This window comes from Pan troglodytes, chromosome 21, assembly GCF_028858775.2.
Source record: "Pan troglodytes isolate AG18354 chromosome 21, NHGRI_mPanTro3-v2.0_pri, whole genome shotgun sequence".
NCBI lineage: Eukaryota > Metazoa > Chordata > Mammalia > Primates > Hominidae > Pan > Pan troglodytes.
The window spans coordinates 56,874,240-56,894,436 of NC_072419.2; the positions used below are offsets into that span (position 1 = coordinate 56,874,240).

At 52.3% G+C, this 20,197-nt stretch overlaps 1 protein-coding gene, 1 long non-coding RNA gene and 1 other non-coding gene across 7 annotated transcripts in view; 2 read left to right on the plus strand and 1 right to left on the minus strand.

Annotated features, from left to right (window-relative positions):
- The first annotated feature begins 502 nt into the window (after positions 1-502).
- LOC134809188 (uncharacterized) lies at positions 503-3,914 on the plus strand. The gene is made up of 3 exons (XR_010154285.1): positions 503-690; positions 910-1,316; positions 2,749-3,914. It is a non-coding gene; the product is annotated as an uncharacterized LOC134809188 (long non-coding RNA).
- On the plus strand, positions 1,025-1,117 carry MIR645 (microRNA mir-645). The gene has a single exon (NR_035965.1). It is a non-coding gene; the product is annotated as a microRNA mir-645 (primary transcript).
- Positions 1,353-20,197, minus strand: part of RIPOR3 (RIPOR family member 3) — a 106,168-nt gene continuing 87,323 nt past the window's right edge. For 4 of the 5 annotated variants that reach the window (XM_016938128.4, XM_016938129.4, XM_063803106.1 and 1 more), the window contains 10 exons: positions 19,908-20,037; positions 17,264-17,836; positions 12,776-12,906; positions 11,336-11,459; positions 10,565-10,700; positions 9,749-9,910; positions 8,242-8,403; positions 7,551-7,753; positions 4,898-4,981; positions 2,901-3,116 (listed from right to left, as the gene is read on the minus strand). In XM_016938128.4, the coding sequence (XP_016793617.2) occupies positions 2,901-3,116; positions 4,898-4,981; positions 7,551-7,753; positions 8,242-8,403; positions 9,749-9,910; positions 10,565-10,700; positions 11,336-11,459; positions 12,776-12,906; positions 17,264-17,836; positions 19,908-20,037 (1,921 nt within the window). Of the gene's footprint in view, positions 2,557-2,900; positions 3,117-4,897; positions 4,982-7,550; positions 7,754-8,241; positions 8,404-9,748; positions 9,911-10,564; positions 10,701-11,335; positions 11,460-12,775; positions 12,907-17,263; positions 17,837-19,907; positions 20,038-20,197 lie in introns of those variants that run through there. The other variant, XM_514720.9, reaches the window with a different exon arrangement.

Here is a 20,197-nt window from a genome sequence, read left to right on the forward strand (position 1 = left end):
GTGCTTCCCATTTTTTTCTTTGCTTAATAGAGCTAAACCAGGATGAGTAACTCCTGTTTCTTTCTATCCCTGCTGATGTGAAACAGATGTTGTCAATCAGCTGGGGTTAGAGTTTTCCACTTCTAAGAATTAACCTCAGCATCCCTGCATTGCCAGCACCCTCAGGCTGGAGCGCTTTCCTTGACTGTGAGCTTGTTGAACACCTTAGGCCTCAGCCCATTTCCTTCCCAAATTGACGCTTTGCCTGTGTAGGGCCCTCAGATAACTTAACAAACTTACCAGTGTTGTTTGAAGAACAGTGTTTTGAGTTGTAATCTCAAAACCATATCCCTTACCCAATTACCTGTAAGACACAATGGTTACCACATCTCAGTACGTAAAGTCCATTTGATATAGAATTGACTTAGAAATAAGACAAATTAGTATAGTTTTTCATTTGTGTACAAAATTAAACAATGTAAATTCCCCCCCAAAGTGATTTTTTTGACTTTTTGTTTTGAAGTAATTTTGGACTTGCAAAATGTTGCCAAAATAGTACGAAGAGTTCCCCAGTACCCTCGAAGTTTCCTCGACTGTTTCAAAGCTGGCTGCAGGCCCAGGCTCATGAGACTGGGAAGAGGACAGGCTGTGGTCATGTGGACCCACAGGGGCCTGGGGCTGCAGAAGTCAGTGTGGCTTCCACCATTTCAGGTATAAAAAAGGGCATCTAAGCTTTCAAGAAGAGGGAGGATGCTCTAGGGCAGTGGTCCCCAACCTTTTCTGGCACCAGGGACCGGTTCCATGGAAGACAATTTTTTCACAGGCCTGGGGGTGGTGGGGGATGGTTTTGGGATAGAAACTTCCACCTCAGATCATCAGGCATCAGATTCTCATAAGGAGCTTGCAACCTGATCTCTTGCACACATTCAGTTCACAATAGGGTTCACGCTCCTAAGAGAACCTGATGCTGCAGCTGATCTAACAGGAGATGGAGCTCAGGTGGTCATGCTCAGTCGCTCGCCACTCACCTCCTGCCATGCAGTACAGTTCCTAACAGGCCTCAGACCAGTACCGGTCTGTGGCCTGGGGGTTGAGGACCCCTGCTCTAGGCTGGTACTGCTGATGCTTAAAAAGAGAGGGTTTGCCAGAAATCAGATGGGACAAAAGGGCAAAGGCCGTGCCACAGAGTGCCCATATAGGGGAGAGCACGCCTGGAGCCTTCGAGAATATGCAGAGAAGCCTGGAGACTGCGTTTACCGGAGCTGCTGCCTGAGGCCACCCTCCGAGTGTCCCCACAGCGCACCACAAGACCACAGGAGTGACCTCCTCACTGGCAGGTATTTGGGGAAACAACTGCTGTCTACTCTTTTGGGTAAAAAGTGAAACACCAATAGTTTAATTGAAATTTCAGAAAATTGAACATATGAACAAGGCAAATAAATACTAAGTTAAAAACACAAAATATGTCCAGGAAGTATCGATGAGAATGTTCAAGTTAAAGTTCTCCAATGCCATTGCTACAGCAACCTCAAACCCTAGGTTCTCTCTGCACTATTAACACAGACATCTCAGGACATGGTTTGCTTTTTTTTAAGACTTAAATAGGAAACTAATTTTTCTTTCTTTAAAGCAATTGCGTTCTTCAGTGAACTCTTTCTTTAGGCCAGTTGATGGCTTCTTAGCGGTTTATTGACGAGACCCTAGGGTAGCTTCCGAAGCTGGGTTGATTGCATTTGGGTGCGGATGGCCAAAGTGAGTGGCCCTACTGCCCGTGCTGCTCAGGGCTCCTGGGCTGATGTGGTGGCTTCTTCCCTTTGTGCTGCTGAACATAGGGAAAGTGAGGTTCACAGTCCACCAGCCGCCGTCTGTAGCTCCACCAGCACTCTGGCAGCAAGTCAGTCGGGCTGAGAGTGTGGTTGTAGAAACCCTGGCTTTGTGCCTTCCCACCTTCCCCAGCTCACCAAGGTGACACCTGGCTGCTGCTGAAATGGCCTGAGCAGTCTTGCATTAGCAGGGCCAGCCACCTGCCAGCCTGCTGCATCCCCAGTGCCTCTTGACGCAGAAGTGCCGAGCAGCTGACCGGCAGCGAGGCCTGGAGTTCTACACACTTGTCTTGGAGCCTTTTATTTAGGGCCTCAACTTGCCTGGCCTTGGCCCTTTTGTAGGTGGCCACCTAGTTTGGCTCAGCTCTGCATCTCGGGGAAGGTCACACAGACCCTCAGCCAGAAGTTGAGCGCTCTGTTGAGGCCGTGCAGCCCCTGGAATGCTGTACCTTTGCCTTGCTTTTTTCTGCCTCTGTACAAAAGACCAGCCCATGCCCTGGGGCTGGGTCAGTGGCCGGAGTCTCAGGTAGAGCTCTGGGCAGCTCACGCTCCTGGAGGAGTGCACAGCACCATTACCCAGAGTGCAGGCTATGTCCAGGCTGGGCAGCAGCAAAAAAAACGATGTGAGATTTGTGCTCATCAGCCAGGATTTTTTAAAATATTGTGATTTCAATATCTGCCTCCTGGCAAAAGACTTCTCTTTGTTCTGAGCAGAGCTTGTCCATCTTCTCAAAAGCTAACCGTCCTTTTTCACCTGAAATAGCAAAGGGACCTGTCAGCGGGTTGGATCCTGCCTTGGCACTTCCAACTCTCCTGGGCCATGGTGGCCCTAGTGCTTAGTGACTGTGGGTCTCAGTGGTCTCTGCAAAGCGGCAGGGGAGGGAGTATGTGCGGGAGCCCCCACCTGGTGACTCACGTGGCCTGGGGGCCTTGTCTTTACCTCTAGGATGTTCCGCTGAATGGGAACCCTGCCTCGCCTCTGGCTTCTATCCCAAAGGTCTAAGAAGACAGCGAACACTCCCTGCCACCCCAGCCATGGAGGAGGCCTGCCTTGGCAGGATGCTACAAAGGGTGGAGGTCGGCTCTGTGCCAGGGCTGCTAACGGTGCCCATCCCGGGTGCCCCAGAGCTGTTCTGCCTGCTGGGAGAGCTGGGTGTGGCCTCTCGCAGATTCTAAGGGCCCCAGGAACCCTGCTGCGCTGCACAGTTTGTGCCACTTTTTACCGAACGACAGTGTGGTTTCCCGGGCTGCCGCCCGCACGGCCTCCAGGTCAGACTGGCACAGGCTGGCAATCTGGTCGATGCTTTCAATGCCCTGTTCGAGATTAGGAGAAAAAGAACCCTTTAGGGGGCCTTCTCAACAGCAGGTAGAGTCCACTTAGTGGCCCTGCAGGGCCAGTCCTAGCATGGTCTCTGGGGCCTCAGCCCCTTCCTTTTCTCCAGGCTTCCAGGTTTTTTAGGTGGCCTCAGGTTCATGAGAGGCACCTCTGGACTCTGGAAGCGTCTCGCCTCTTCAGCCCTTACACCCGCTAGGGAGCCAGGCTGTTAGCAGAACTCGTCATCCTGGATGCCTGCTGAAAGGCTAGAATTGAAAAGGAGACCTGCTGCTTTCTGGACCTTCCTGCCTCCCTCACGCTCTCCTTGCCCTACTCTCCAGGACAGCCTGTGCCAGTACTTCGCCCAACTCAGGCACATGCCCCCGGGCTGCTCCTGCAGGCCAAGGACCGGCATGCGCTGCAGCGCCCTCTACTGGGCACCTGGCCCTCGCTGGTTTTCTGATCCTAACCAGCTTCTCCTCTTAGAATTTCCTGCTGATCCATCCCAGAATGAATGGGAGTTCAATCTGTATTGAATTATCTTTCATCTAGCAACTGTGCAATTCCAAATGCAGGTGAGGTTGAGGGAAAGCGGGCATCCCCTCACATCCATGGGATCTATGTGTGGGTTGTATCAGGAGTCTCAAAAATGCTCATATTCTCCGGTCCTAGAATTGGGTCTAGCCTAAGGAAATAATTCAGAACTCCATGTTTTTTTAAAGCTTTATGCACAAACATGATCATAATGACATGATTTATGATAAAAATTGGATGAAGTAAACTTTCCTATGAAAGCAGCTGAGTAGGTTAAATTAAGGTATACACTTGATAGCCCCTTCATAAAGAATTCTCAAGTGAAAAAAAAAAAAAAAGACAAAAAAACACCACAAATAAAGAATTCTAGGCCGGGCACGGTGGCTCATGCCTGTAATCCCAGCACTTTGGGAGGCCAAGGCGGGCAGATTACGAGGTCAGGAGATCGAGACCATCCTGGCTAACACAGGTAAAACCCCGTCTCTACTAAAAATACAAAAAAATTAGCCGGGCGTGGTGGTGGGCGCCTGTAGTCCCAGCTGCTGGGGAGGCTGAGGCAGGAGAATGGTGTGAACCCAGAAGGCAGAGCTTGCAGTGAGCTGAGATTGCGCCACTGCACTCCAGCCTGGGTGACAGAACAAGACTCCGTCTCAAGAAAAAAAAAAAAAAAAAAGAATTCTAAAGTGCTGCCAGTCTAACACAAAATGTTCTTATTTTGTTGACTGTTTTTAAACTATGTTTGGATCAACAATTTTAAATGCTCACACACACCCACAAACTTTTAAAATAAGCATACCAAAATGTCAACCATTGTTTCTGCTACATTCTAGGATGATGGATAACTTTCTTTTCTATCTCTATTTTATAACTTTTTTTTTTTTTTTTTGAGATGGAGTCTTGCTCTGTCACCCAGGCTGCAGTGCAGTGGCACGATCTCAGCTCACTGCAACCTCCACCTCCCGGGTTCAAGTCCCGAGTAGCTGGGACTACAGGCGTGTGCCACCACGCCTAGCTAATTTTGTGTGTGTGTATTATTAGTAGAGATGGAGTTTCGCCATGTTGGCCAGGCTGGTTTCAAACTCCTGACCTCAGGTGATCTGCCTGCCTTGGCCTCCCAAAGTGCTGAGATTATAGGCGTGAGCCATCACGCCCAGCCCCAGTGGAATCATTTTGAAGTTAATTAACCTTAACCCTAACCACAAGCAGGCTTTTCTGTCAGCCACTAATGGGGAAACGTCAGGCTCACCTTGAGGTGTTTGAGCGCTAGGCATGCGGCCTGCTGGAGCCTTGCGTCGTTCTCTGCCAGGGCGTTGGTGTAGAACAGCAAAGCCTGGGGAGAGTAAGGAGGCTGTGAATGGAGGGGTAAGCAGAAGTGGAGTCCATGGTTCTGGGTCCATCAGCCACCAGGTGCCGACAGTAAGGCACGCTGTGCCCATCTTTCTCTAAACAATGTTCAGGACACGATCGGTCCATCTTTGGGCCATGTGTACACAGTCACAAGATCTATACTGTGGTGTTTAATTTATTCCTAAAAACAGATCCCAGGGCTAATACAATGAAGAAAGCTATTTTTGTCTAATAATATTCCGGAAGTGCATTCTGAAACTGCTGTCTATAAAATGCTGAATCAGAGAAATCAGATGCCCAGCTCAGAACAACAGAAGAACTGATCATCCCATGTGCGTTGCCCTCTTCAGCTGAAAACGGGCAAGGCTGCTGCCTCGGGCCAGAGGGAAACCTGCCTATTCCCCTCAGCCCTCCTGTCCAATCCCAGCGGTGACCCTGCCCTCTTCGGTCTCACAACCATGGCCACATCAGTTCATGTCTTTGGGCCTAACTTGACTCAGCTGAAAACAAAGCTGGCACTTGCTTCATGTGTTATTGTAGGGTTTGTCAGAAAGCACACAGGGTTATGCCCGGCCCGCAGTGGAGTCCAGCGTCTGCGGCTGCAAAGGGAAACCCAGGAGTGGGTTTGCGCTCACTCAGTCGAGTGGCTGCACCTTCAACTGCACGGGTGGGGCGATGGAGGGGCCCAGGTGTAGAGTTGGCTCCAGGGACCTGGGCCCAGAGCCAAAAGAGAATGGCCGCCTTTCCATCTGCAGGTGGCTCTCCAAAGTGTCTGCTGCTTTGGGAAGACAGACTGGGAGTAGGATCGGGTCCTCCCGCTCCTCCTACACAGGGCTCTGGTGAAGGCTGTGAGGCCACATCGGTGTGGAAATGTGACACTGCCCACTGCCTCTAACCCCAGGGTCCCAGGTCATGGCAGCCTACTCCTTCCTCAGCACCCTCATCTGAGGCCAAGCGATCTGTCACTGGGTTGGCCCCCATCTCAGTGTTTCCTACTCTCTAAAGTCTGTCACATGAAGATGAAGGCCCTTTTTTTTTTTTTGAGACAGAGTCCCACTTCGTTGCCCAGCCTGGGGTGCAGTAGCACAATCTCGGCTCCCTGCAGCCTCTGCTTCCCATGGAGGCCTTGTTTATATACCCCCATACCCAAAAAACAAAATACACCTGACTTCAGTGGATCCTTGAAGCCAACTACTAGTTTTCAGGAAATACAGAAGACAGGGAAATACATTAAACTACCGTTAAACTTCCTGCAAGCACCAAAGTCTAGATAGTCTAGGTCAACCTGGGATCGATCAAATTAATTGCAAGCAGAGAAAGAAACGGGGAAAAAACCTTTAGATTGATTGGAAGCCATCAGCCAATCACAATGTGTGTCCTTATGTAGATACTATTTTAACAAAAAAACAGGATGCTTGAGGCTTGGAAATTTGAACATAAGATATATGATATAAAGGAATTGATAGTTAATTTTTTAGATAAGATAATGGTGTTAGAGTTGTGATTTTTGAAAGAATTCTTAACCTTTTGACACATATAGTTAACTATTTAAGGTCAAATAGGATGCCTCAGGTTGCTTCAAAGTGATACAGGGGAGTGGAGGGGAAAGGGGCAGGATTGGCCATGGGTTGATGGTGGTTGGGCTTGGGTTATGGGTGCAGGTGGATTCATTATATTGCTCTGTCTACTTTTGCAAGTTCAAAAGTCTCCAAATAAAGAGTTAAAAACAACCACAAAGTAGGCGGATGGGCTCCAAGAAGGGCTATTGGCAGTGGAACTGGAGATTTCCTCTCTAGTCTGGAGCTGAGACCATCAGTGTAGACTATGCCCTTGATGTCACCCTTCCTGAACCCCTCAGGGTGTGGCGCCTTAAACGTACAGTAGTCACAGGCCAAGAGTGAAAAAGCAGAGAGGTCCATTCTCTTGGTTTTCAAATGGACTGAACACAATGACCCATTACCAGGTAGCCATGAATATTAATTGAAAGTAAATAAGGATGACTATCAAAACACTAAGAAAGGCTGGGCGCAGTGGCTCACGCCTGTAATCCCAGCACTTTGGGAAGCCAAGGCAGGCGGATCACAGGGTCAGGAGTTTGAGACCAGCCTGGCCAACATGGTGAAACCCTGTATCTACTAAAATTACAAAAATTAGCTGGGTATGGTGGTGGGCGCCTGTAATCCCAGCTACTCAGGAGGCTGAGGCAGGAGAATTGCTTGAACCCAGGAGGTGGAGGTTGCAAGATCGTGCCACTGGACTCCAGCCTGGGCAACAGAGCAGAACTCTGTCTAAACAAACAAACAGACAAAAAACGCACTAAGAAAAACATTCAGCGTGCAAGTGACATCTCAGAGGCCTAACAGATGTGTTGCTTTGGAAGCAGCAAGGTGCATTCATGTGTGTTAGATCGTAGCCCAGGTCCCTCCATCAAAATAGCTCACAGCTACTGCAGCCCCTGGCACTCACTTCTTTGTACTTTTCCATGAGAACACCTGCTTACCTATGCCCACACATCTGTGGCCAGGGGCTGCCACCTGCCCTGGACAACGTACCTTTTCCCGGAAGCTTCTGTTCCTGACTGCACCAGCCAGGCGAGCGCTGGCCGCCCTGCACACCCTCGGAGTGCCGTCCAGCTGGAGCAGCGCCCAGGCTCTTAAGGTCTGGGGCAGAGGCTGGAGCTGGCCCAGCCGCTTCCCCTGCAGCTTCCGGACCGCCTTGGCCTGTCCCGCACAGTGAAGCTCCTCGATGAGTGTCACTAGAAGACAGGAAAGATGTGGGCCCGGGTCCCCTGAATGGGAGTTTGGCAGGACAGCTGCAAGTTTGCTTGGCTGCTGCCAGTAGCCACAGAGGAACAAATCCCAGACCCACCGGGATGATCACCAAGGCCCAGCCTGGACTAATTTCACAGGGAGCTCCTGGAATCTCCAGGAAGGCCTTTTAACAAGGGGTCAAATATGCTCCAAAAATTAATAAAACCACAGCCCACACTTCCAGGGACTCTGGCCAGCCAAGATCACCCTCCTACCCAGCTCTGACCTCTGTTCCGTGCTTTTTAAAGCTGACTTCCCTTGGAGCTAATATCAGCCCCCATCGGCTGAACGCAGAATCTCATTAAATCGGGGTTCCCAAAAGAACAGTTGGCGGGGATGGATGTAGTGGTTCTCAATTATAACCTGAGAAACTGCATGTGACAGGGCTCCGTGGATATTCCTCTGCTATGACAGCCACCCACCCCAGTCTTACCTTCCTTGGTGAGCTGGGTGAAGTGCTTCTCCAGGTCAGAGACGCTCTGCCTCTGCAGGTAGCCGTGAAACTGGAACCAGGTAATGATCTGTTGTTCTGGGAGCCCAGCTCCAGGGAGCAGCCCACCACAGCTGACCACCTGCTCCAGGAGCCTGCGGCACGCTGGCCAAAGGGGAGAGTACATCAGGAGAAACTGAGACCTCGACCCTCCACGCTTCTCAGCTGGGAGTAGCCTGGTCAGCTAAAAGGCTTTCTGGGCCGGGTGCAGTGGCTCGCGCCTGTAACCCCAGCACTTTGGGAGGCCAAGGTGGGCAGATCACCTGAGGTCAGGAGTTCGAGACCAGCCTGACCAACATGGTGAAACCCCATCTCTACTAAAAATACAAAATTAGCTGGGTGTGGTGGTGCCTGCCTGTTTCCCAGCAACTCTGGAGGCTGAGGCAGGAGAATCGCTTGTACCCGGGAGGTGGAGGTTGTAGTGAACCAAGATTGCGCCACTGCATTCCAGCCTGGGCAACCATGAGTGAAACCCCATCTCAAAAAAAAAAAGGGTTTCTGATGGCACGAGGGCAGGTGTCCCTCACTGCATTCCCTGTGCCGTAGGGGAGGAGTGTGCCCAGCTGGAGTCAGGACTGTGACTCCAACTCACCCTGAGTCAGACCGTGTTGGGTTCATCCCCATGCCCTGGGCCCCACACCACACCTGGATCAAAATCCCGGAGGCAGGGCCTGGGAATATGCATGTCAACAAGCAGTCCAGGTGGTGCTTGGAACATGACTGTCACCTTTCACTTGCTCCACAGAGAAAGGCAAATTCTGGGGAAGAACGCAGTCCAGCCAGCATTTCTAGATACCCTCGTGGGCCCCTGCCTGCCTCCCTTCCCATAAGGTTCATTCTTTACCCGTCAGGCTCTGGTGGGAGGCATGGAATCTGTCCCCAGAAAAATGCTCTGGCGGCCGGGTAATCCCAGCACTTTGGGAGGCCAAGGCGGGCGAATCACAAGGTCAGGAGTTCGAGACCAGCCTGGCCAATATGGCGAAACCCCGTCTCTACTAAAAATACAAAAAAAGAAAATTAGCCAAGCCTGGTGGTGCACACCTGTAATCCCAGCTACTCAGGAGGCTGAGACAGAAGAATCGCTTGAACCCGGGAGGTAGAGGTTGCAGTGAGCCATGATTGTGCCACTGCACTACAGCCTGGGTGACAGAGTGAGACTCCATCTCAAAAAAAAAAAAAAAAAAAAAAAAAAAATGCACCGGCCCACCAAGTTTGCACGCAGCTTCAGGGCTCCACAGACTGCTCAGAAGGCCCCAGGTGGAGGCCCCTTCTCGCCCAGTGAAAGTGCGGTGACTCGCACTGAAGCTGAGAAACCTCCTCCGTCTGATGGCATGAAGACACAGAGGTGAAGACAGGGCTGAAATGAGGCCAGCTGTGGCCACCCTGAAGGCCCTGGAGACTCAATACAGCCTTTCTGTGGGAGGGGACGACAGGACAGAAGGGAACCCACCTATTTCCAGCTGTCCTGGGTACTTCCCTCTGACTCTGTGCAGGAAGGTTTTCTTGAGCTGGTTCAGCAGCGTCGTGGCAGGGCAGGACAGGACCCTGCCAGGCCCTGTGCACCCTCTCCACAGCTTCAGGCACCCCTTCGTCCGCGAGGCCTGTGGGATGACTGAAAGCCCCAGTTCAGAAACCTGAATGGTGACTCGGGGAGAGCACATGTCAAGGACCCGAAAGGTTTCCCTCCACTAGGACCTGAGGGGGTAGGGAGGAGGGGACGGTGTGGCTTGATGCGAGGTCCCTTCCCTGCATTCCCATGTGACACATGAGCAACTTTGGCTCTAAGCATCTTACCAGGGCCACCACCTGCAGTCCCCACAACAACGTGGGAGGGGCTGCTGTCACCAGCCTCTCCTTTCAGACAAGGAGCCTGGCCTTCTGAGGGGAGGTTCCACGGGGCAGAGGCACAGCTGGGATCACAGCTACTGTTTGAGGGCACATTCTGCACCTTGAATGTGGCCTGGGGTTACCTCACTGAACCCCATGCAGTGCCCTCCTCCTATACAGATAGGGAAGCAGAGGCTCAGAGAGGTGAATCATTTGCCTAGAGTCACACAGCTGACTGAAGAGTGTGCTGCAACTCCAAGACTTGTCTCCCTTACCTCCCCGCAAAGAGTGTGTATCTCTGAGCCCAGCCCAGCCACAGCCTCCACTCTGGGCCCCGATTAACTCTGGCTATTAGGAAGGCAGAAGAGGCTCCCCGAGCTTTGATCCCGTCCCCGTGCCGCTCACATAGGCAGCCCCTGGGTGGCAGGCAGCTACTTACTCTCTTCAATGGATGTTGCCTTGCCGACTTTCTCAAAGTCAAGGACAGAAAGTGTCTCCAGAATGTGCTTTTGCTGTGCCACTTCTTCCAGGAGGCATTCCTGGACCAGCCTTGATAAATTAGGGGAGGCCAGTTTCTGGAAAGCAGCCCAGATGCTCCAGATTAGCATGGAACATGCCCACCGAGGTCAGCCATTACGGCTGTGGCTCCCACCTGCTTGTGCCCATCTCTTCTGTCCCGGGGGCAGCTCCCTGACTGTCATCTGGGGATTCCCCTTTCACCAAGGTGGCTGAGCTAATGGGATGCAGGCTGGGCTACCAGGGACCACCTTTGCCCCCAGAAGGAGGACCAACCTGCCTGAAAGTGAAGCCAACCCACATTGCAAAGCAGAACTGAGAGAGACCTAGTCCTGATAGCATTTGAACTCCTGCATCCAGCCGGGCCTGAAGCCTACCTCTGAGGCTTTCAATACCATGAGCCGATAAATTTTCCTGTTGGCTGAGCCAGTTTGCATTAGGGTTCTGGCACCTATAGATGAGAGTCACCACCAAAGCCTTTGGTTTAGGGCTTGGCCTGCGTAAGAGCCACACGAGTATTCACCCAGACCCTGGTCTGCCTCTCTTCCACTGGGGAATAGCTTCAGTCTCACGGGCTTCCAGGATGCAGGTCTGTCACCCCTTCATGCTTCCCACCACCTTCAAGATGAGCCTTTGCGAAGAGGACTCCAAACCCCTGTCTGCCCCTCCCTGACACGTCCCCTAGCCCAGCCACCTGCAGCAGAGCTTTGCAGACTTGGAGGTGTACCGTCAGCAGCACATCCAGCTCTGGGGCACCGGCTGTGAGTTCCCTGGATGACGCTTTCAGTGATGACGGTGGGGGCAGGGGCCGGTCCTTTCTGAGTTGAATTGAGAACTGGGTGACCATTCCAGTTAGCAGTTCAGCTCCCTCTGAGGGTGGGGGAACCCTCCCTTCCCAGCGAGCCCAGGTCAGGAGGCCCACTCCAGGTCCCAGGAAGTTCCACTGAAGAGGAAGGGGAAAGGAACAAAGGGTGGCAGCAACTCGAAACAGAGCTGGGAGGTGTGGCCAAGGGCCTGGGGAAGGCAGGGTGGGCAGTCGTCTTCCGGGATGTCTCGTGGAGGTAGAAGAGAATTCCAACTCATCCCAGCTCTGTGACGCTGGACAAGTCTGCCTCCCCAAGGCTCAGGTGACTCATCTATCAAAGGAGGCAGGAGCCCCACACTCAAGGCCGTGAGGGGTGCATGAAATACGGTGGGCAAGAGCGCCTCACACCAAGTCCACTCTGTGGTAGAGGCTAGACCTGCTGCCCGACCCACTCAGCCACTCAGGAAGGGTGGAAGCAAGTGTGGCACGAAACACCGCACTCGTCCGTGGGATTGTGAGAGGCGAGGAGAAGGAATTGAGCCTCTGCTCTTCCATGTGGTGAGATGCGGATGCAGAAGCCCTCGGGGGCTGGGGCAGGTGAGGCTGTGTAGCCTCAAAGGAAGCTGTCATGACAGGTGTGGGCCCTGTGGTGGGACAGAGGGAACAGCACTGGATACCGCTGCACCTTGGTTAGGGGCTAAGAGCTTTTTTTTTCTTTTTCTTTTTCTTTTTTTGAGACAGAGTCTTACTTTCGCCCAGGCTGAAATGTAGTGGTGCCATCTTGGCTCACTGCAACCTCCGCCTCCCGGGTCCGAGTGATTCTCCTGCCTCAGCCTCCTGAGTAGCTGAGATTACAGGCTCTTGCCACCATGCCCAGCTAATTTTTGTATTTTTAGTAGAGACGGGGTTTCATCATGTTGGCCAGGCTGGTCTTGAACTCCTGACCTCAGGTAATCCGCCTGCCTCGGCCTCCCAAAGTGTTGGGATTACAGGCGTGAGCCACTGTGCCTGGCCTCAAAGAACTTCTACTATATACTTGGTGATTATTTTTTAAGGTTTAAAAAATAATACTAAAAGCTGGTTCCTTGGAGCAGAAGGCTCAGGGGCAGGCTGGGGTGATCTCACCCACTTCGTGGTCTCTGAGGACCGGCTCTGAGCCAAGTGGGGAGTGTGCGGGGATGGCATGGGGAAGGGTGCACGATAGAGTGACAAGAGCTGAGCCAAGGACAGTGGGAGAAACAGACCGGGAGGCTGGCAGGAAACATGGAGCTCGGGTCACCTGGTGGGAGTGCTGGCCACTGGGTCACTGCTGGAAGGAGGTACACTCACCGGAGACCCTGGGAGCCCCCAAACAGGGACAGCTCATCCGGGGCGAAGTCGGCATTGAGGAAGGCGAAGCTCTCCAGGATGCACTCCATCAGGCTCTCGGCCGAGGTGTGCTCCTGCCGTGCTCTGCAGGGCTGTGGATGAAGCGGCCAGACCTGAGGGCAACACCGGGCCCCACCCACCCGACCGGGACACTGGCCAGGGGCCTCACGGCAGACCTGGGCAATGTCCCGGTCCCAAGCCCCAATCCCACACACCGTCCCCCAGCACAAGCCCAGCCGCTGGCCCAAGGCGTGGCACTGGGCGTGTCACCCCCCAAAGTCCCTCCTGAATGGCCTGTGACAAGGTAGGAGCAGAATCTTGAGGGGAACAGATCTGAAAACCCTCCCCTGTATCTCAAACACCCACGGGGACAAGGCCAATGGCAGGAGTGAGTGAGCTGCCCCAGCGGGGACTGGGGAGGCAGGAGCGCAGGTGCCTTCCCTAAGAGGGGGCCGTGCTCATAGATCGCCCAGTTCTAAGAAAACCCTAAAACATGGATATTTATGGGAAACTGCCCAGTTTTGAAATACCAAAAACAAATTTCAAAGTATTTTAAATACATGGTGTAGGTCAGGCAAACGCTTCTTCACGAGGCTCAGAGGCCTGTGGGCTCCAGGTTCCTCCTCCCTGTTGGGTTTCTCTCCCCAACAGATTAAGGGAGAGTGTTGGGGCCACCAACCCGCCACTGGTCAAGTCACCAGAGCCTCCAGTGGCAGCTCCCTCCCTGGAGATTTCTGTCTTGTCCCCAACTCGTGGCTGGCTCTGGGGCTGGTTCCTGCCCCCGTTCCCAGCACACCCCACCCAGGCCTTGTGTCCAACACAAACTGCAGCCAAGGCACAGCCCAAGCAGAAGCCATAAAACCAAACCAGGATCCTAACCGCGGAGCCAAAGAGAAAATCTTGAGGACGAAGGGAATAACAAGGCTAGTTGCAGAGATCACATTTTCCAATACAAAAATATAGGCATACGTGTGTATGTAAGTGTGTATCAATACACACATGCATGTAGACTGCTGATTCTCAATAGTCAAGGTAGTTATGTTCTAGAGGCCAAGGCGGGCAGATCACTTGAGGTCAGGAGTTCAAGACCAGCCTGGCCAACATGATGAAACTGCATCTCTACTAAAAATACAAAAATTAGCCGGGTGTGGTGGCACAGACCTGTAGTCTCAGCTACTCAGGAGGCTGAGGCAGGAGAATTGCTTGAACCGGGGAGGCGGAGGTTGCAGTGAGCCAAGATTGCGCCACTGCACTCCAGCCTGAGCGACAGAGCAAGACTCCATCTCAGAAAAAAAAAAGGAGGGGGTTATGTTCTATAAAATCACAGCAAAAAAACTGAATCAGCAAAAGCTGAACCATTGCTCCTAAGGGAGTTACTGGGTTAGGTTCCTGTGAACCTCTGGTCACAGCAGTTTTATCAACTCAGCAATGCGAACCTTGTATGTGTCTTTTGGTTTAAAGACACCTTATTTAATAGCTATTGTTGGCTGGGTGTGGTGGCTCACGCCTGTAATCCCAGCACTCTGGGAGGCCGAGGCAGGTGGATCACCTGATGTCAGGAGTTCAAGACCAGCCTAGCCAACATAGTGAAACCCTGTCTCTACTAAAAATACAAAAATTAGCCGGGCATGATGGTACGTGCCTGTAACCCCAGGTACTAGGGAGGCTGAGGCAAGAGAATCACTTGAACCCAGGAGGTGGAGGTTGCAGTAAGCTGAGATCGTGCCACTGCACTCCAGCCTGGACAACAGAGTGAGACTCCGTCTCCAAAAAAAAAGAAAAAAAAAAAAGCTATTTTTGATTCATTAACATTGAACTCAACAGCCAGCATCGCTACAACTCATGCCTGAAGGAAGCTCATCTAACACACATTTTCTCTGTAAGGTATTTCACAGGCTTCCTGGACTGAGCAACACCAGCCGGCACTGAAGCTCTGGGCTTGGGAGGCATTTAAACAGTGAAACTGTCAACAAAAAGCACAAAAACTTGAAAAACATGGCATTAAATAGACCATGAGGACACTTGTTTACCATTTGGGCATTGAAACAGGAAGGCAAAGCATTGCCTCGCTTGACCTCAGCTGGGAATGTGCGCTTTGAGCAGCTCAGATTTTCTATCACTCTGCCCGGCCCCAAAACCCACTTTGGAATCGCCTCGAGTATTGATTTGGGGGTTAGAAATAAATTTTAGCAAGTAGGTAAATTCCAAAATGCAGAATCCACAAATAATGAGGATAAATCGTGTATATGTATGTGTGTATGTATGCGCTCACACACACAATTTTTTTTTTTCTTTTGAGAGAGAGAGTCTCACTCTGTTGCCCAGGCTGGAGTGCATTGGTGCGATCTTGGCTCACTGTAACCTCCGCCTCCCGGGTTCAAGTGATTCTCCTGCCTCAGCCTCCCAAGTAGCTGGGACTACAGGTGCACGCTACCATGCTCAGCTAATTTTTTTGTCTTTTTAGTAGAAACGGGGTTTTGCCATGTTGGCCAGGCTGCTGTTGAACTCCTAGCCTCAAGCAATCCACCTGCCTTGGCCTCCCAAAGTGCTGGGATTACAGATATGAGCCACTGCGCCCACCATCGTATACACATAGATTTGCATAAATGTGTGTGTGTGTAATTTCTCTCCAGAAAGTCAAACCAAAAACCACGGTCTGTAATCAATTTGCATTGTTCTGACTTCGTTTGCCAAAAAAAGAAAAGTTCCTTAAAGACGTTTAAAATGATTACATTATTGCGGCATTAACATTTTTATGTAAATTGGGTGTAATTTTTCAAAATACAAGTATGTGACAAATGTGCATGCTGACTCAAATTAGTCTACAAAAAAAGGCTGTTAAAAAGTACGAAAAAGGTACAGGCACGGTGGCTCACGCCTGTAATCCCAACGCTTTGGGAGGCTGAGGCAGGAGGATTGCATGAGTCCAGGAGTTTGAGACCAGCCTGGGCAACAAAGTGAGAACCCGTCTCTATAAAAAATAAACAAAATTAGCCAGGCATGGTGATGTGTGCCTGTAGCCTCAACTAGTCAGCAGGCTGAGGGGGGAGGATCGTGTGATCCCAGGAGGCAGAGGTTGCAGTGAGCCAAGATTGCACCACTGAACTCCAGCCTGGGCAACAGAGTGAGATCCTGTCTCCAGAAAAACGAAAAACATGAAGTACCAAAAAGTTGACATTACTTCTTAAATTTTTTTCTGGAAATTTTCAGGCAGGTCCTTTTTAACAACCATAGTAGTGGTAAACAGAACATATTTTAAAGTTATGGATGTAAAATGAGAAATTAAACTTTTTTTCCCCTGTGTTGATTTGTCCTGTTGGAGGTGTGGTTGGTGATAAAATGGGTTTGAAGAGAGCTGTTAACTATTTCAGTGCCAAAGTGTATCTTACACAAAAGAGGGGAAAACAGAAAACAGCAAAATCAGAGAAGTGCACAGCCAGTCTGAGGGCATAAGGACCGCGGGAACACAGAGCAGGAAGGGATGGGCCTGCCGGGGCCAGATGGGAGTTGCCCTTTAAAAGAGGGTGTCCAGGCCAGGTGCAGTGGCTCATGCCTGTAATCCCAGCACTTTGGGAGGCTGAGGCAGGCGGATCACTTGAGGTCAGGAGTTTGAGACCAGCCTGGCCAACATGGCGAAACCCCATCTCTACTAAAAATACAAAAATTAGCCAGGCGTGGTGGTGTGCACCTGTAATCCCAGCTACTCGGGACACTGAGGCAGGAGAAACGCTTGAACCTGGGAGGAGGAGGTTGCAGTGAGCCGAGATGGCGCCACTACAACTCTGTTGCCAGCCTGGGCAACAGAGCGAGACTTCATCTCAAAAAATAAATACATAAAAAATAAAAGAGGGTGTTCAGGGAAGGACACCCTTAAGTGAATTGATGTATTAGTAGGTACTAGTGGTATACATTTTTTTGATGTACATTCAAATTTGTATAAACACGAGAGGAGAATGTAATAATTTGCCTAGGTCAGCGCCTCTGAAAGCCACCTGCCACCTAAGCCCTCCTGTGAACTGAGAACGGCCCCGGGGTATGAGCCCTGTGGAGAAGGTTCAGTGCAGGGTGCGTGGATGAGGCAAACAGGGAACTGCGTGGGGCCTTCCATGGAGCCAGCTGCGACCCTGACAACACTCCAAGTTTGGGTTTGTAGCCACGAGCCACAGCCCCGCCCACCCAGGTCAGAAGGTGCGAGATGGGGCCAGGTTCTGGCTGGATGTGCATGAGCCTAGACTGTGAACTCTTAGAATCTTCCTGAGCCCCATGAGGGCTGTTGTTATCCCCGCTTGCCAGATGAGGGAACCAAGGCCCAGAGAGACACGGCCCACCCAGGTCACGCAGAGGTGAGGCCAGGATGTCGGCCCAGGCTGTGTGGCCCCAGAGCCCCCCACTCCCAGTCATCATGCCATCAGCAAAGCAGGGCCGCCGCCTGGGGCGGGGTGGCCATACCTTCAGCCGGTCCCGGAAGCCGAGGACCTGGTACTCCAGCTCCCGGAGCTGGGGCTGGGTGGAGTCCGTGGGCCTCAGCAACTCCAGGACCTCCTGCAGAGGCCCCTCGAGGGCCACGCCAGGCCCGTCCTCTCTGTCCCCGGTTGCCCCTTCCTCGTGGCCGTTCTGGCTACTCGAGGCTGTGCCGCTGTGGAACAGGGAGCCCTGTGGCAGGCTGGGGCTCTCCACTCCTAAGTTCCTCCAGCCAGGCTGCTCTGCAAACGGGCCTCCAGAGAGGTGGGCCATCTCTGGCAGGAGACCTGGGGGCAGGGGGTCCTCCCGAGCCTCCTCTTCAATGGAGGCGTGGGGACCGAAGGTCAAGGGCAGGAAGCCCACATCTGAGGTGGACGCCGACGTGGTGGTCTCCGTGTCTCGGGGGTCCTCAGAGCTGAAGGAGTCCATCTCAGGCAGCTCCTGGCTCTGGCTTCTTAGGCTGGGACCCCGGAGGTCGCTGTCAGACAGGTAGCTGAGGATGGAGGTGGCCCTTGGGCCACCCAGCAGCAAGGCCTGCTGTGTTGGCTGCTGTAGGACAGACTGGAGAGGGGACACGGGAGCGGCCTCACCAGCCACCCCAGGGACCACAGCAAGTCCCCCAGAGGGGCTTCCCCTGACAGACACCTGCTCTGCATGCCCATGTTCTCAGGATGACTGAGGCCTGCCAAGGTGACCAGCATCCCAGAGGTGCAGGAAAGACCCTGTCCCCTCTCTGCACTTATCCCCCATCCCGCCTCCAACTCACTCCCCCCAGCCTCAACAGCCTCCTGGCTATTGCTCATGCCCTGTGGGCTGGGCCCCACGTTCCTGCCTCAGGGCCTTTGCACTGACTGTGCTCGCGCCAGAACACTCTTCCCCATGTGCCTTCATGGCTTGTGCCCTCGCCTCCTCAGGACCTTACTTAGGTGTCACCTCTCCTGAGAACCCTGTCCTGGACAGCCTTTTTTAAGTGGCAATTTCTACCTGGCCCCAGTGGGCCCCTTCCCTTCCTGCTGTCTCCCACAGTCCTTATGCCCCTAGGGCTGGCTGTGCTCTTCTCGGATTTTGATATCATCTGTTTCCCCTGTAGAATTTCAGCTCCCTGAGGGCACAGTCTTTGCCTGGCCTGGAGCAGAGGCTGGCATATAGTTTCAGTTTTTGTTTTGTTTTGTTTTGAAATAGTCTCGCTCCATTGCCCAGGCTGGAGTGCAGTGGCACTATCTTGGCTCACTACAACCTTCATCTCCCGAGCTCAAGCAATTCTCCTGCCTCAGCCTCCTGAGTAGCTGGGATTACAGTGGCACTCCACGACGCCTGGCTAATTTTTGTATTTTTAGTACAGACGGGGTTTCACCATGTTGGCCAAGCTGGTCTCAAACTCCTGACCTCAGGTGATCCACCCGCCTCGGCCTCTCAAAGTACTGGCATGAGCCACTGCACCCAGCCTAGTTTTGAATGAATGAAGTGAATGAATGAATGAAGGGCCTGACAAACACACATAGAAACAGCAGCAGCTGTCATTAAGCATTCTGAGGTTGCCGGCCCTATTCCAGGGCCTTCCCATTACCCTCACCACACCCCATGGGGGTGGCACTGCCCTAACCTCGGAGAGGTCCTCAGGCCACACGGGTGGTGAGTACAGTGCCACAGTGTGAATCTGGGTACACGGACACAAACCCTTACCTCTCATCAGCTGAACCAATGATAATGATTGATGTTCATTAACTCAGTTAACTCTCACAATAATCCCATAAGGGCAGTGTTGTTATTCTCACTTCTCTGATACAGAAATTGAAGTCCAGAGAGGGCTGGGCACAGTGGCTCATGCCTGTAATCCCAGCACTTTGGGAGGCCGAGGCGGGTGGATTACCTGACGTCAGGAGTTCAAGACCAGCCTGGCTAACATGGTGAAACCCCGTCTCCACTAAAAATACGAAAATTAGCCAGATGTGGTGGTGTGTGCCTGTAATCCCAGCTACTCGGGAGGCTGAGGCAGGAGAATCACTTGAACCTGGGAGGAGGTGGAGGTTGCAGTGAGCTGAGATTGCGTGACTGCACTCCAGCCTGGGAGACAAGAGCGAAACTCCGTCTCAAAAAAAAAAAAAACAAAGAAAAAAAAGGCGTATACACTTGCTGGTAGATGGATTGCTGTCTCTGGAAGAATATGGAAGAAATTGATGACAGGAGTTGGTATTAAGGAGGGGACCCTGATCCATGGAGATCACAGGAAAGATGTTTTACTGGGCACTCTGTCAAGTAATACTACTAGAAACGTATATATTAAGGCCAAGGCCATGACTGAGGTGCTAGAACCATCCAGAGAGCCCGTTGCAGATGTCGTGAAGAACCAGCCAAGCCCAGAACCCAGTCAAGGCCAAGGCCATGACTGGGGTGCTAGAACCATCCAGAGAGCCCATTGCAGATGTCGTGAAGAACCAGCCAAGTCCAACCCAGGTTGGAGGCTGGCAGCAGAGGAAGAAAGTGCACAGGAAAACACCCAGGATCGCCTCAAACGGAAGCTGAGCCCGAGGCTTGCCATGTCTGGGAGGGCCAGACTGCTCAGCCCAGCTCCTGCGTGCTGCCCCCATCCCAGGGTGACCACAGCGGCCCTGCCCCGGGAAGCCTCACTCACCAGGTAGTATCTCTCCCGGAAGCTGGGCGTGCTCGGGGGTGTCCAGTTGTACAAGGAGCCCTTCCTGCTGCCCATAGAAAACTTGCCCGTGGGGCTGGGTGACACCAGGAAGCTCTCAGTATCAAACGGGCTGGAGGAGAGAACAGAAGGTCAGGATGCCATCGGCGCCCAGAGGCCATTTCAGGCCCAGACGGCCCAGAGGGCTCTTAGGTTATGCAGGTCGATGGTCTTCATCTTACAATACAATAGCATGGATGGTGTGCGAGGAGCTCTACTCTAAACTGTTGCTT